At 37.5% G+C, this 15,095-nt stretch overlaps 1 protein-coding gene across 1 annotated transcript in view; it reads left to right on the top strand.

The window, feature by feature from the left end:
* The first annotated feature begins 769 nt into the window (after window positions 1–769).
* CLVS1 (clavesin 1) overlaps window positions 770–15,095 on the top strand; it is an 88,617-nt gene continuing 74,291 nt past the window's right edge. Inside the window, exon 1 of the mRNA XM_059480337.1 lies at window positions 770–1,372. Coding sequence (XP_059336320.1) covers window positions 984–1,372 — 389 coding nt within the window. The 5' untranslated portion in view covers window positions 770–983. The remainder of the gene's footprint in view (window positions 1,373–15,095) is intronic.

Consider the following 15,095-nt stretch of genomic DNA (forward strand, 5'->3'; position numbering starts at 1 on the left):
CTAGGTAAAGCACCAAAATCAAAATGAAATTCAGAACTAGGTATTCAGGAAAGCTACAATATACTGGAAAAAGGAATTTTGAATAAAATATGTCTCTTTTCAACTAAAACACAAATCCTGCCAGACTGGATACATCAAGAACCTTATTTGTGGGAAGTTTCCAATGAAGACATATTGAGTCTCAATGGGAAATCTTTCCAGTGAATTTCTAAAAAGTAGAAATTATCCCTGGTATTGGTAGAGTTTTGGGTTTTTTTAAAAATCAGCTTTACAGACAGCTCATGATCTTATTAAAGGAGAGCTAAAAGCTGATAGTACATGTGATAAAGCCAAATCAAACAGGTGTTCTGCTTAGTATGATGATGGTAAATCTGTCTATTTATGGAGCTGAAATGTTGCTCCCGTTAATGGTGGAAAAAAAAATACTATTATTTTTGCTGCTATCATCCTTGGCTTGAACTTAGGGATGCTGCAACTCCCACACTTCTGTAAGACAGCTTTGAGAAGTGTATTCCAATAGCAAGTTGATACAGCTTAGTATTAATTGTCAATGAATCAGATTGTTTTTCTGAAAGCCTGAAAACATACATTCAAGATGTTAGTCACTGCCTTATCTTAAAATGCACTCATTCTGAAATTATGTGACTTGTATCCTCCTACACAAAGAAATTTTATGGCTAAATAAATTCAGAAATGCATCCCTACAAGCTTTATATACACATTTAATCTTTCTTTTATATATTTTCTTTTTCTTTTAGTAAGTGGTGGAATAAACAACACTTTCCTTTGGATGGATTATAGTACATGTGAACTGCCTGTTACTCTGCAAGAATAAGAAAGCCCTTTGCTTTTACTTGTTAAATATCAACTTGATAGCAAAAAGCATCTGAATGGCTCACGCTCACAGATCATCAATTGAATGGGATCAGCACTTCTACTAAAATATCCGAAGTTAAGGATTTGGAAAAGAGGTTTTTGCAGAGATGACCCATTTACAAGCTGGACTTAGTCCAGAGACTATAGAGAAAGCCCGCCTGGAACTGAATGAAAACCCAGACATTTTGCACCAGGATATCCAGCAAGTCAGGGACATGATCATCACGAGGCCTGACATTGGGTTTTTACGTACAGATGATGCCTTCATCTTGAGATTTCTCCGAGCCAGAAAGTTTCACCAAACGGAGGCCTTCAGACTGCTGGCTCAGTACTTCCAATACCGCCAATTAAATCTGGATATGTTCAAAAACTTCAAGGCTGATGACCCAGGAATCAAACGGGCTCTGACTGACGGGTTTCCGGGAGTGCTGGAAAATCGCGACCACTGTGGAAGGAAGATTCTTCTGCTTTTTGCAGCCAACTGGGATCAGAGTAGGTAAATGTAGATAGTGTCCTTATCTTTTTACACACACTCACCCCCAACTCCTAATGGAATTTTTTGGCCATCTTTGAAACAGCAAGGCCATTTTCAGCAAAATATTTTGTAGCCATATCTCCATTACACCATAACTTCCATCTCACCTGATCACCTGTCAGTCCTCATTCTTAGGACACAGGGCCATTGAGAGTTAAGGCTATATCAGTGTGTCATATAAGTAGCTCATATCTGGGTTTTTTTAAAGAAATATTTCCAAATTTTATCCAGAGAATATATTTTTGCTATATGTACATTAACATCTATCATACAATTACTTCAGCTGTATCATGGACCAGCCAAACAGGTTGACAGAAAGCATCTCAAAACATATGGAGATTCCTGTAGCTCTCCTGGTGCAGAGGAAACTGACAATATTTATTCTATCTTCAGACTTTCTAACAGATTGCTTGTTTGTTTGTTTGTTTGTTTGTTTGTTTGTTTGAACTATTATGGGAATTGCAGCCTCTGCTCTATTTCCACAATCTGCATTGAGATTTCTACATACTCTGGTGGCTCTGTGTTGTTAGTCCAATAAATGGGACATTCACAAAAAGCATATTTTCTGTTCAGGCCATTTCTTTACAGAGTGGCATTAACAAAAATGTCTCCTAATCATTATTATAAAATAATGTACTTAATGTGATTAGTCAGCTTTCATTACCTATTTGAAGTGGTACAGAGAAAGGGGGCTAGTCCAGGAATACCATGTTCACATTGTCCTCATCTTTGTAAGTTATTCCATTCCATTTTCCCTGACTTCATGGTGAGATAGAGAAGTGTAATCACCTGTAGGTTTACCATGTGTTCTGTTGGATCTTGATAAACATCATAAGAAAGAAAAAAATTTGGATTCAGGTTTTAAGTACCATCAGTTCTGATGGTTTCCAGGTAGGATTTTGTCTTGCCATGGTCTAAAGTCTTTGATGAAAAAGTCTTATCCTTAGGAGTCAGTAGATTGGAGCTTTGTTTTACAGCATAAAAATTATTAGAGAACAATACACACGCCTGCAATTTTTCATGTTATTTGTTTTCTGGGAAAACCTTTCATCACCATGTGAAAGAGTTTCTGATTTCCACTCACATGTGAATAAATGTCCAGAAAATGATACAGAAGTGTAACTTTGCATAATCAAACATGTTTGGTTAAATGGTGAACTGAGGCCAGTAATAAAAGTCCTATTATCTACAAACAGGCCAGCAATTTTTCTCTCCTGTCTTTCTGAACTGCAAGTTTGCCTTTCTTTCAGAAACCACAGAACTCTTCTGTTAGCAATTGGCCTGAAAAGAAAGATGAATGCACAGGTATCTGGAATTAATAGAAAGCATCAGCTTTAGAGGACAGAAGCACGGTGGAACTGCTGGTTGCATTAAGGGATTTAGGTATTACATAGAGCCAGCTTTGGGTTTCTGATCCTTCAACAAAATGAATCTTTGTGATTAACCTTGTACATCAGGTCCTGCTCTTGGAAAGCTGAGAGTGCTGGTGTCTAAGGCTCCTGCAATGAAACTTTGACAGAATAATGACTCTGGTCAGATTTTGGCTCATATTTTCTGCAAGCCCTTTAAATATGCATCCATGATGTGTGTGTGTGTGTGTGTGTGTGTGTGTGTGTGTGTGTGTGTGCGTGTGCAAAAACCAAAGCAACCCTGCATATTTTTGAAGATATAATTTTAACTTTCAAGGAAGAAAAGCTGAGGCAAATACCATAGGATGTACTTTCCTAAGAACCCTCAGTGGCATTAAAAATCATGTGCAAAGCTTACCTCAGTTCAGCCACTGAACCTCATATCTTCTGTAGATTCAGATGACAAGGAGTGTTTTTTCTGTGGGCTTTTGTGGCACTCCAGCTGCAACAGGGATTTGAGACAGGATTTGGGCTGTAAGTAAATGGATATCCTCCTCCTTTTTTGCTGTCTAGAGACATCAACAAGAGGAAAAGCTGTTAAGGAGAGGAAACGATGAGTGCAGTGTCCTATTAAGCAGCATGGGAGCAGGTTATTGACCAGAAGAAACACAAATTTTAAAAAGAAGTTCAAAAAGGCATTGTGCACATCTTACATAAATGTATCTTGGGCAACCTTTCTGCAGACATGTCTTCTGAGTGACGGCAAGATGTTCACAAGCTCACATTTCAGCTGAATGCTAATGGAATCGGCCATGATTCAAGAGTAAGAGCTGATCCTTCAGCCTGCCCTTCCTTACTTTAATCTCATTTGCCCCTGGCTTTGCCTTCTCTTTCTTTATGATCAATATTTAATTTATGAAGGGTTGTTTATAAAGAAATAATAATTTTAAAGGGTCTATTAAAAATGAGAATAGCTATAGCCCATAAGTTGATTTTTAGTTCAGACATCCTTACCATTTATGTGCCTGGGAGTATGGTTGCTGTTAGCACATGTCAAAGAGGTTAATCATGAAACTTTCTGTGCTTATAAATATCTTGATTTTTAACAGGAATTGCCATTATTTGTGTAATATGACTTCTTGGACAAATCAGATCCAAGATGTTTCTAAGGTTCTTCCTGTATCAAAGATAGAATTTCCATGTAAGCTTCTAAAAACATTTGTAATTTCAGCCACCAGAATGCAACTGATAGGCCTGACATTTCTAGCAAACTAGGTTTTAATTTCCAGTCTCAATATTTCCAGCTTCAGCTTCCAGCTGCTAGATCATGTTAGTTTAAATGTACCACAAAAATATGACAGCTTCCCATGTTCGTACTTTTGTGTCCTGACCACGTCACATTTAACCTATTTTTGAGTTCGCTGGGGAGGCAGCACTGTAGGGTAAGTCACTGCCAGGCAAGAAGAAACTGCATTAGCGACTCTGCAGCAGAGGTTCTTGTGTTCACCTTCAGCCATGGGGAAAGCAAAACAGCTAACACCCTTGTCCTCAAGGAAAATAACAACTGTGTGTTGTCCACAAGGTAAAGAACACACCTCTGAGAGCCAGCGCAGCAAAGATAATGTTCTGCAGAGCAATCCACTAGATTAATGTATCTCAATACACTTAAGATGCCTGAACTTAAACAGTTTTAACTTTACTCTCAGAACTGGGGAGATTTTCCAGGTTTAAAATACTCTTCATGATTCTTTTCTGGACTGTTCCTGTCATTTAAGTGTTGTTGCTAAGGTGCAGGTGGATGAACTAAATAAAAATTTTATTTTTAAAAATTATAAATCATCAAGTGATAACCCTATCTCATCTGTTCAGTAGTTTCCTCTTTTTAGATGCAAGATTGTCACTCTGTTCTTAACTACTCTATCCCATTTTGAGCTCATGTTCAGCTCAAATTTGCCTTCAAGTCAGTTTCCTAAAATACAAATGCCACTGGTAAATGTGTCATACATTCTCATCCATAATGTGGGCACAGTCTCGCATGTGATTCACGCTCTTGTGCAGAGCTAAACAAGTCCTGCTCCCCAGTTATCATTTCAGGAGGTTTGTGACATCTGCCAAGTTCACTGGTAAAGAATTTTATTTTTGTTTCCACATAGTTCAAAAATATAATGATGATTGTCTTGATGACAATCTTTTCCCTCTTTGATGACAGGGAAAAAACCACAAGGGATGATAATTTTTATTGCCAAATTACTAGCTGAGATTTATCACATTTCCAGAGCTAGACTAATTCAGCCTGTTCTGCATAGGTTTGATTTCTCTCCATTGTTCAGCAGATTTCTTAGAGATGATGTCATCACTTTCTCTCTAGGTCCTGCACAGTATATTTTGGATCTGTTAGTTAATCACATATTCAATACCTTCATTTTCACTTATTCAGTACTGAATAAATGAAAATGAGCAGATGAATAGAAAAGAAAGAGATCAGATAAGTTCCATAGTGAGGGAAAAAAACCTGTCGAGTTATATTACTGTAAACCAGCACAGGGGAGGGACATTTTTCACTTTGATCAGAACTCAAGGTGAGAACCCACCTGACACCCACAAAGACTTTACTTATACCACTTCTTACAGAGCACATTATTTTGAATGCAAATTTGTGCAGCAGTAAAGACAGATAAGGATGTCAAACTGATCATGTAATGAAAATTTTTAATTAAATAGTTTGCATGATAAAAAATTCCAGTTTGTAAAACAAACAAATACACACACACATACACACACAGAGTTTAGATGAGACCTGAACAAGGATTTAATGTAAAAAAAGAATGTTTCATGTGCTGGAAAACAAATACTCTTTCACTTTTTCGTTTCCTCACTCTCACCAAATCTAAGCCCTCACCCCTCTGATTCACCTGTAGTGAATCTGAAGCTTTTAACGAAGTTAGGTAAGAGGGTCCTCTCATCTGTTGGATTGAGGAAAGCCTTCAGTAACTTCCACAGCTGTTCCTATATCTGCTACTGTCTTCTCATAAAGCTGCCCATACACCAAGGAGATGGAGCTTTGGGTGAACATGTAATTCAGCAGAAGGTGTTCATTAATCTTCCAAGCAAAAGTGTTTCTTTCAAGGTTGTTCAGCCGACGTAAAATTTATTTTTGTTTAGAGAGCCAGAAGAAGGACTCCAATCACAATACTCTGCAAATAGGACTTGGAGTAGGGAGCAGAATGTTTTTCATAGTTTTTTTTCAGTGAGATGGTAATTAATTTCTGTCTTCATGTCTGTGCCTTAGCTGTCACATAGCTCCAAAAATTGTGTGAGTCAGACAGAGAAAACCTGCTGCTTTGTTTACAACATACAATCCCAAGTCAACTGCTAGCCATAAACCATCTTTTATTACCCAGGGAATTTCTAATACCAGATACCATTCTGTAGGACAGTGTACTGAGGCTAAAGGGAAAGGATATATTCTGACACAGAGGTAAACCAACAGCTATAAATATTTTAAAGGATTATAATAAAACCCAAGTATGCCCTTCCTGAAAATGCTCAAAGTGGTGTAATTACAAGGATATTATCATCATCAGATCCTGTTGGTGATAATAAAAGAATTCATCTCAAGTGTTGATTGTTCTAATATATTTCAAGCATAGTTTCAGATGCTTAATAGAATATGAGGTAACAAACATCTGTTGGGACTGATTTATAGTCACAGGCAAACTATGGCAGTAACTCAGCCTCATGTCTGTTTATCATGAGGGATTACAGCTGAAGTGCAGCCAGCCCTGACACCATAATGACTTTTGCACATCAAATCTTTGGGTTTGGTTAGGAGCTAGTGATTCTGTGTTGGGAGATGCTTACAGTAATGCAGATTGGCACTGTGGTTCAAACATTGCTTTGACCAATAAAAAGCTTAGAAGCATGCTGCATTAAAAAAAAAAAAATCATAGTACATTACTGAGCTGATCTGGAATGGTAGCAGAATTCAGGATAGTATGGGAAGGCAGCATAGCATAAGCATAATACTCATTTAGAAGAGTAACAGATGTGTAAATTAAATGTTGGACAAGGAAGAAAAGAAGAAGCTCTATCTTGAAATGTTTTCATTTGCTTGCCGGCAGCATCTTAATTCAGTTAGTACCATTTATTACAGAAGCCATATTTGGGAAGGCAATTGTAGCCCATCTGAATGACAGCGGGATGACATACACAAATGAGAATCCTGTGTTGTGCTGCAAAGGGAATCCAAGAAGACAAAGAAAATGTCTGAAAAAAGAGAAAGAAAAACAACAGCTGGGAAAGTTATGAAGCATATGTTGAAGAATGAGAAAAGCCTGACTGAAAAGAAAAAACAAATCCATGGAGAGGGATTGGCAATCAAACCCATTTTAGAGGGAAGAGGTGACTGGATGGTGTTGGGCTGAGGGCTGGCTGAAGAGCTGTGAAGGACAGTGCCTGGGGGTGAGAAACACAGTTGCAGGAGCTTTCCCCCAGAATAACACAGGAAAATGTAGGGCAGACTGGAAAGTGGCTCTGTGTCACCTTCCTCCTGTGGCGAAAAGAAAGCAATCCAATTCCTGTGCTTCATAAAGTGGAAGGAAGGACAGCTGATAAAGAAAAATATACAGACACACATACACAGCAAACACATAGGCACACATACACATCCCCTGCTTTTCTTCTCAGACTCAATTTTTGCATAAGGGTTTATGCCTTGATGTAAGAAAAGAGAAGCTGCACACAGTTGTGATTGCACATGTCCATTAAAGAATGACCCACAGTCCTATGTGGGCTATATATGTCATCCTCACAGATGGGATCTGCAAAAGAGCACCACAACAGAGCTACATCCACAGAATAGTAGGAAGCCAAGCAATGTGACATCCCACGTGGTTCCTTGCCCTTTTGAACTTTGGAAACTGCTGGAAACCATGAATGAATTAATGCTCTTATAAATAGCAGCTTTTCGAGGTGAAGCTTTGTAGGAAGAGACCAGAACACTTTTTTGTCACAGCACTCCTCAAATCAAGTTTTCTAAATATCTAATATTCTGATCAGTTTCTAACTTGCCAACCTACCTAAAAGCAGCCAAGACAAATTCAGGCATTGCAGCAGGAACAGACTGAAACGAGTCAGGGAAGGAAAAAAACATTAATTCTCTGGCCAGCTATTTAATAAGCTACATGCAGTAGAAGCATCAGAAAAGGATAGAAATACTGAGCTGGAATCCTTAAATGCATTTGAAATTTTAAAATTTTAATACTTTCTTGATATATTATTTCCCCAGGCCATGATTTATTTTAGACTATTTTCTCTGAACTCTGAGCCCTATACCAATTGCATTTTACATTGAAATATCTGCTTTTTTCACTCTGGCAAGTGCTGAGCATCCTCCAATTCCAGCACCCTCAGAACAGCACAAGGAATGCTTAGGAATTGGTGCTGTTAGCAGACCAGGTGATGCCACAGGAGTTACAGCAGAGAGCATAAATTTGGTCAGGATGTGAATGTTGTGGTGGCTGTTCAATTCTGTGAAATACTTGAACAGCACACTGGGGTAAACTCTACCCTGTCACCACATTCACCCTGCTGCAGGGCATTTCTCGGCCACGATGAGGGTGGAGGATGAAGGAGACATGGCTGGTCCTGTGGTTGTGCTGGTGAGAGCGCCATGACCATGGGAAGCTCTCAGTGATGTGGGAATTTAAGTGGTACAAGCACCCAGCTGCCACGTGCAAATTTAACCAAGCAGATAGAATAGAGGGCAGGAGGAAGGATGGAGGAGTAAAGTCATTCCAATAAATCAGATTAAAAAATTGAATTGTTAAAGGTCTTTTGTATTTTGCCTCTTTTGTCATGGTTAAAACAATAAAAGAGTTGGAGCATCATAATTAATATGTCATGGCAAGAGATTTGACTCCTAAAAATGAGAAAATGGAATAATTTCTTAAGAGAGAGGAAATGTTGGTCTTAAATTCTGATTGCAATCTCACAGTTTTTGTTTTTAATAAGTGCAGCAACCAAAAAGGCAGCAAAAAACAACTATCCCTTGTACACAGATCATGATAAACTCAGCTCTGGAAACTTCCTAGAGGGTCCATTTGTTGCAGGGACAGAGGGCAAAGCAAGCCAGTTAGCCTCCTGCTGACACAATTTCCTATGTAACTGCTTATGAAAACTGTCCATGCTGGGCAAACTAAAGCTAGTAAAGATTCATTTTAAGGAGAAAGGTAATATGCAAATATGTTTTTCTTTATAGAGAGATGATATCTCTTTCCCACTATTCCATTGCAGAGGATGGCACTTGTCTGTGCATTCATTAACACATGTGGTGCCAGTTTTCTTTCACACATGCAATGTAAATCATAGCACAATGTAAAGTTATGATGCTAGAGATTCAATAACAACCTATTTGACAAGGTTGTCCCATAATACATTTTTAGGGACCAAAATTGAATATTTTATTGAAAGTGTTGACTGCCATATTGACATACATAAGAAAAAATATTTGATTTTCAGTGTAAGATTAGTATGGTCTCTATTTTAACCTTGCTAACCTGCTATGTATCAAAACTCTTATTCCTGGCAGGAGACCTTTTGGTCTGATCCCATAGAACCACTCCCAAGTGTACTTTAAAACACACATAGTCTCACATACTGCACCAAGGCCTGATGGTATGAATTAATGAAGCAGGAAGACTTTTTTTAGACCTTTTTAAACCAATATGCTTTTCTTCATTCTGTTCTAGCTACAAGATACCTCCATATCTTCCTCCTTCTTTCCTACAGATAGTCCTGTGCTCATTTCCACAAAGTTGCAATCTCAGCTTCTCTGGTTTTATAACATGTCAGTAGAGGAACAGAGTTCCATAAATTCAGCTATGAATGAAGTAACAGAGGTGAAAAAAGGGGTAACAACACAAGGCTACTGCTCTGGTGTGATCAGAAACATTTGTTCCCCTTGCCAGGGCCAAACATTTCACTGTTTCTTTCCTCCTGAGTGACTTTCACAGCAAACCCAAGAGATGCCAGTCACGTATTTTAGATATGCACAGATCAATCTATAGAGTGTGTGTGCTGCCTACACCACTTCAGGGTGCTGGGCTATGTGATAGCACACAGGATTGCCTTTGTATGGGTATTTCTAACCAGGAGAATCTACACCTAGGGGTGATAACCCTATCTTAGTCAGCTTCATCCTCTCCTGTTATCTTGGAGCTGTGCTCCTCTAAGCTGTTCCCACTTTGTGAGGTTTCTCCATAAGTGTGCATTGCCTTGCTTTCCCAGGGTTAATCCTACCTGGCTGTCATATAGCTACAAAAGAAGAAATGTGATTTATAGTGAAAGAGAAGGAGACCAATGAAAAATCCTGCTTCCAAATCTACTGCAATATTCATTCGAAAACTAAGTAAAAAAGAGGAGAAATAAACTCTGACCTAGGGAGAGATGGTGGGAAATCTTTCAATTTCTTAGATTCTCATTTACATGTAAGCCACTTCTAGCAGTCTCCTGCAATTTAAATTCACTTTTATTCTGATAAAGCCTTCAATTCTGTTTGAATAAAAGAGTTTTGCAAGTCTGGGGAAAATGGCAATTTGTGTGTGCTCTGCTGCCAATGAGTCTTTTCTTTTTCCAGCATCTTATTGTTATTCTCTGCTGAAATGTATTCGCAGGTACATGCGCATTCACTGTCTTTCAGGGAACATTTTGTATGAATCATTTAAAAGTATTTCAGGATCATTTTGGGATTTACTTCAGACAGAGGCTTAGCAGATGTAGGCTCCAGGTTAAAAGCCAAGGAGGCTTGTGAGACACCAGGCACACCTGCCATTATTGGTTTCGTCCTGGCTGACAGGTTTGTCTCTGCTGGGATTTTCTCATCTCTTGATTTCTTAAATCAGGTGCTCATGGGTAACTAATATTGACTGGGCACAAAAGGATTTGAGGGTAAAGAATGGACTACAAATGAAATTATATATGGCAAAGTGATATCACTGGGGAAGCAAAGAGTCTGGGCTGTATTACAGGAATGTTGTCAGCAGGACAGCAGGAGTTACTCACCTTTACCCACCTCAACTGTCCTGCAACACAAGTACAAGCATAAGAGCCAAGTCTGAGCTGAGTCAGAAGAATAGTGCAACAAGAAGTCTGAAAAAAATGACAATGTCATACAAGTTGAAGATAATAAGAGGTGGGATTCAATTATTCCTCTATATAAAAATGTACCTTAACAAAATGTGGTAGTAAACAGTGGATACATAGAATAACAGCAAAATTATCCCAAATCCTTAACAGAATTCTATTTCTAAATATTAGAAAACAGTTTGCAATGACTAAGATACAGGCAACTGTGGCATTCTGTGGGCTCCTCATCAGCAATGACACTACTGATATGTTTTGCTTCAGACATTTGCTTAAATATCTCATGACTCAGTATACTTCTCATGCAGAAACAAAAGCACTGCATTTACTTGGCCATTAAACACTGTCAAAAATTATTAACCAAAGCTAAGTCAGACTAATGCAAGGGAATGGAGTGGTCAAGGGTTCTGCCAGATCAAGATGAACAATCCCAGAGAGTCTCAAATGTGTTTTTGTGGAGTGAAACTAACTGCAACATAATTGGAATAATTTTGCAAAGACCTGATTGCTTGTAGTTATTCTTTGATACTGCATTAGGCCTTTTTAGTAATCCTTTGGTGAAGTCAAAATATTGTCTAGAATAAAGAGAAGTATGCACTACAGTTACATTTATGAAAATTAATTCTGCTGTTGTAATGAATGTGTCCTAAGGCTGTGCAGAGATCTATAAAATGGACTGTCCCTACCTGATTTTCCCCTTTCAATATAGTCTAAACTGTGAGACAATAACATACAAAAAAAGGATAATCAATGTAGTATTAAGAAACATGGAAATTTAACAAATCATCCCATGACACCATGAAAACATCTCTGATGACGTCTCCTGAAAAGCAGGCTTTGCAACCTAAAAAAAAGGTTAAAAGTTTAAAGATTAAAAAAAGAATTAAAGATTTGCTGGTTTGCTTCTTTTTTTGGTAGGTTGGTTGGTTGATTTTTTTGTTTTGGTTATTTTTTAAGGAAAGGAAAAGATGAAAAAATTAGGTATCCTTTGCAAAAAAGCTAGCACAAATATAAACATGTAAATGCTTTCCGTAAAAAAGAGGAATTAAAAAAGAGCAGTGATTTATTTGTTCAAGATTTACACATTTGTCCCTAATATAAAAATTTTCTTCTGAAATCTTTCTCTGGGCCATGTAACTATGTTTGCTGTGGCAATTTCTGCTGATCCTTTTTCTGCCTCTTTCTGGCTGCCTTTTGACAAAACAGACCTCCCTGCTGTCTTATCTTTATTTCAGTGCTTCTGTTTGGAGTAAAAGTCCTGGTTGCTCCAGCTACCTCATTCCAAAGCTGCTTTCCTCAAATACCAGCGCAGGGTCTGGCAGGACATCACTGTGTATTGAGTTCAAAAGCACTGATTTTTTTTCCTAGTATGTCCTGACCTTAACTCTTGCATATGTTTCTTCATTAACAATTATTCATAATTGAATTAGCAGAACATGAGTCATGACTTCAACTTATCACATTTCTTCAGTAATTGTCTGTATTGACTATATGAAAGTTCTTATTAGAGGTGTGAAAAAATTATTTCAAATAAATTATTTTAGCTTCATAATAAAAAGAATTACAAACAGAAAAAAAAGAGTATGAATTACATTGTCATTTTACAGTTTCCAGTTGGTTAGAAACTTAAAATGCAACCCTTTCCCCCAGAAACAGCAAACTAAAAACAGCAGTTGCCTGAGAGAAGAGACTTAATCTCCACACATATAAATATACTCTATTGTTTAGAGGTCAGAGTAATTTAGGAGGTTGCTGATAACTACTTTAATAAGAAATTAGTGAAACTTTTATTTCAGAATCCCTAACATTGAAATTCATATGAAATTCTATTCTCAGCTCAACTCACTTTAATAGTTTATGAACCACTTAGATTACTTTTCTCTGGAAATTCTTGAGAAAACTTGATGGTCTCCCCAAACTAATGATGTAATATTATTATTCCAAGGCAAGGACTACACTGCACCTGCAACCCTCATCTGTACCCTGCTGGGAACTGCTGGAATGTGCCATAAAACTCTACTGGCTTCAGGGAAACTAGGATATCAGGCTGGACTTCTTTTCTCCACTACCATACACCCAATGCAAGACTCCACAATTCTATTTCTGTTGCCTTTGGGATCTCAGCTTAAGCAGTTACTACCCATTACTGCTGTTAGCATGTTACACCAAGGTCTACCCTATCCCATTCAAGAAAAACCTTTCATGATGCTAGATCATAGAATTAGAATTCTTAGTTAAATGGCAGAGTTTATTTCAGAAATTTAAGGTTTCAAATCCAGATACTGAACTATAAGTAAAGCATTGATTAATTTCTTCAGGTAGATTGACAGATCTTTTAATCCTTTTTTTCTTTTTTTTTTTTTTTTTTTTTTTTTTAACAATGGAGAAATAATGTCTAAGCCTCTGCATTCACATAAATTGAAGTACTCAAAAATTATGAATACTGGTCTTGGAGTTTTAAAATAAGTTTAATTTTCCCTTTTGTGATTATCTAAAATCATACTTTAAAAATTGATTCTAGATTATTTTGTCCACTGATCCTGCACAAAAGGCCTTTTGAAAACAACTGCAACCCTGGCAGTTTCTAATTTTCAATTTGTAGCCTGAAATTTAAGATTTTTATTCTGTAATTGTTTCATCTATTTTGAGAAGGCCAGTCTCAGCACTGTTGTATTTCTAAATGAGCTAGGCCAGTGACATTAATTTGTTCAGGTTGTTGCTTTGGAAAAATTTCAGGGGAGTTATGCTCACATTTCTTCCCTTTGACTTTCATTTCTCTCAGGAAACTGTAATTTGCAATCTGAAGGCCAAAAATACATCCCCAAAACCCCAACTCATTACAAAGGACTATTTTTTCAAAGGAGCCTTGCACATCCCAGGAATACTCACATCCTCACTTTCACAGTATCAAGTGGTTGCAGCCATCTCAGGACCTCAACATTTTTTATTTCATCAAACCCAACTAATTCTGCCTAAGTGGCAGTAAAATCCACAGAAAAAAAAAGCTTTTGTTAGGCTTTGGGTTTGCTCCATTGCTGCCATCCACACAAAAATACCCTTGGTGAAAGACTTGTAACACCACATAGAACAGCACTGATGATATTTGGTTTCTGTATTCAGTAATTCCCCTTCAAAAAGGGGAACTGCTGCACTTGCCAGAGATGTTACAGTGGTGGTCATTTATGCAACATACAAAATTACATGCCTAAGGTTTCTACTGCAACATTGTACGGTTGAGACTGATGATGTCATTCCATAATTTTCATTTTCTACCAGTTACTTATAAAATTCATCCAGTTATCATGTTGTCCACACAGGAAATTCGATATCCCATGAAATCTGGGGCAAATGTGGAGAATGGGAGTAAAAAACATACCTTTTTCTAAATTTCACTGGTGACATGTCACCAGACTCTATTTTGCTGGTTGGATCCTAACCTATTTTTGCCTTGCTAAAGTTTCTATAAAATATGCAGTCTCCTACAGAAGTGGTTGATTTGCTCTTTCTGGGGAGAAAAAATAAATCTGCCTTTTAAGGGGGAATGTTTTTTGCTATTCATTCCTTCACTTTCTTCAATGAAATTGTGTGAAATATGATCCTCTCAAAAGGAGCTAGGGTGAAAATGCTCATTTTTCTTGAGCTTCATGGCGCTGTACATCCTTTTCAGTATAACTGTACAAAGTGATTTCTTTGTGGCTGGCAGCACCATGATTCTGTATACTTTTATCAGTCTTTATTACATAAATCTACACAGTTTCATTTTTTTTTCTGGTCCTTCTCTCCTGTTCACTCGAATCATCATAACAAGTTTTCAACATTGTTTCTGCAGAGACATGCAGGTAATTTTTTCTAGACTGCTGTCTTACCAATCTTTATTGCATCTGTTTTGAGCTCCCCAGTGATTATTTCTACATCAATAATATCAAGTTCCTCCATCTTGTCAGCTATATCAAAGTTGCTTATTGTTCCAGTGGGAAACCTCTATGATATGTAATACGTGACACCATTTTTCATTTATTTATAAGAAATTATTAGAATATTTTCATGTCTGTCTTTCATGTGCCCTGGAGGGCTCTAACTTAAACAAATTATAAAGCTTATTGTGATTGACGTGAGTTTTGTACATATTTCTAATATCTCCTGCTTTCATTGCCTGGATTTAAGTCCAGCCAAGTATATGTTCTTTGCCTCAT

Source organism: Ammospiza nelsoni, chromosome 1 (genome assembly GCF_027579445.1).
Source record: "Ammospiza nelsoni isolate bAmmNel1 chromosome 1, bAmmNel1.pri, whole genome shotgun sequence".
In the NCBI taxonomy this organism is placed as follows: domain Eukaryota; kingdom Metazoa; phylum Chordata; class Aves; order Passeriformes; family Passerellidae; genus Ammospiza; species Ammospiza nelsoni.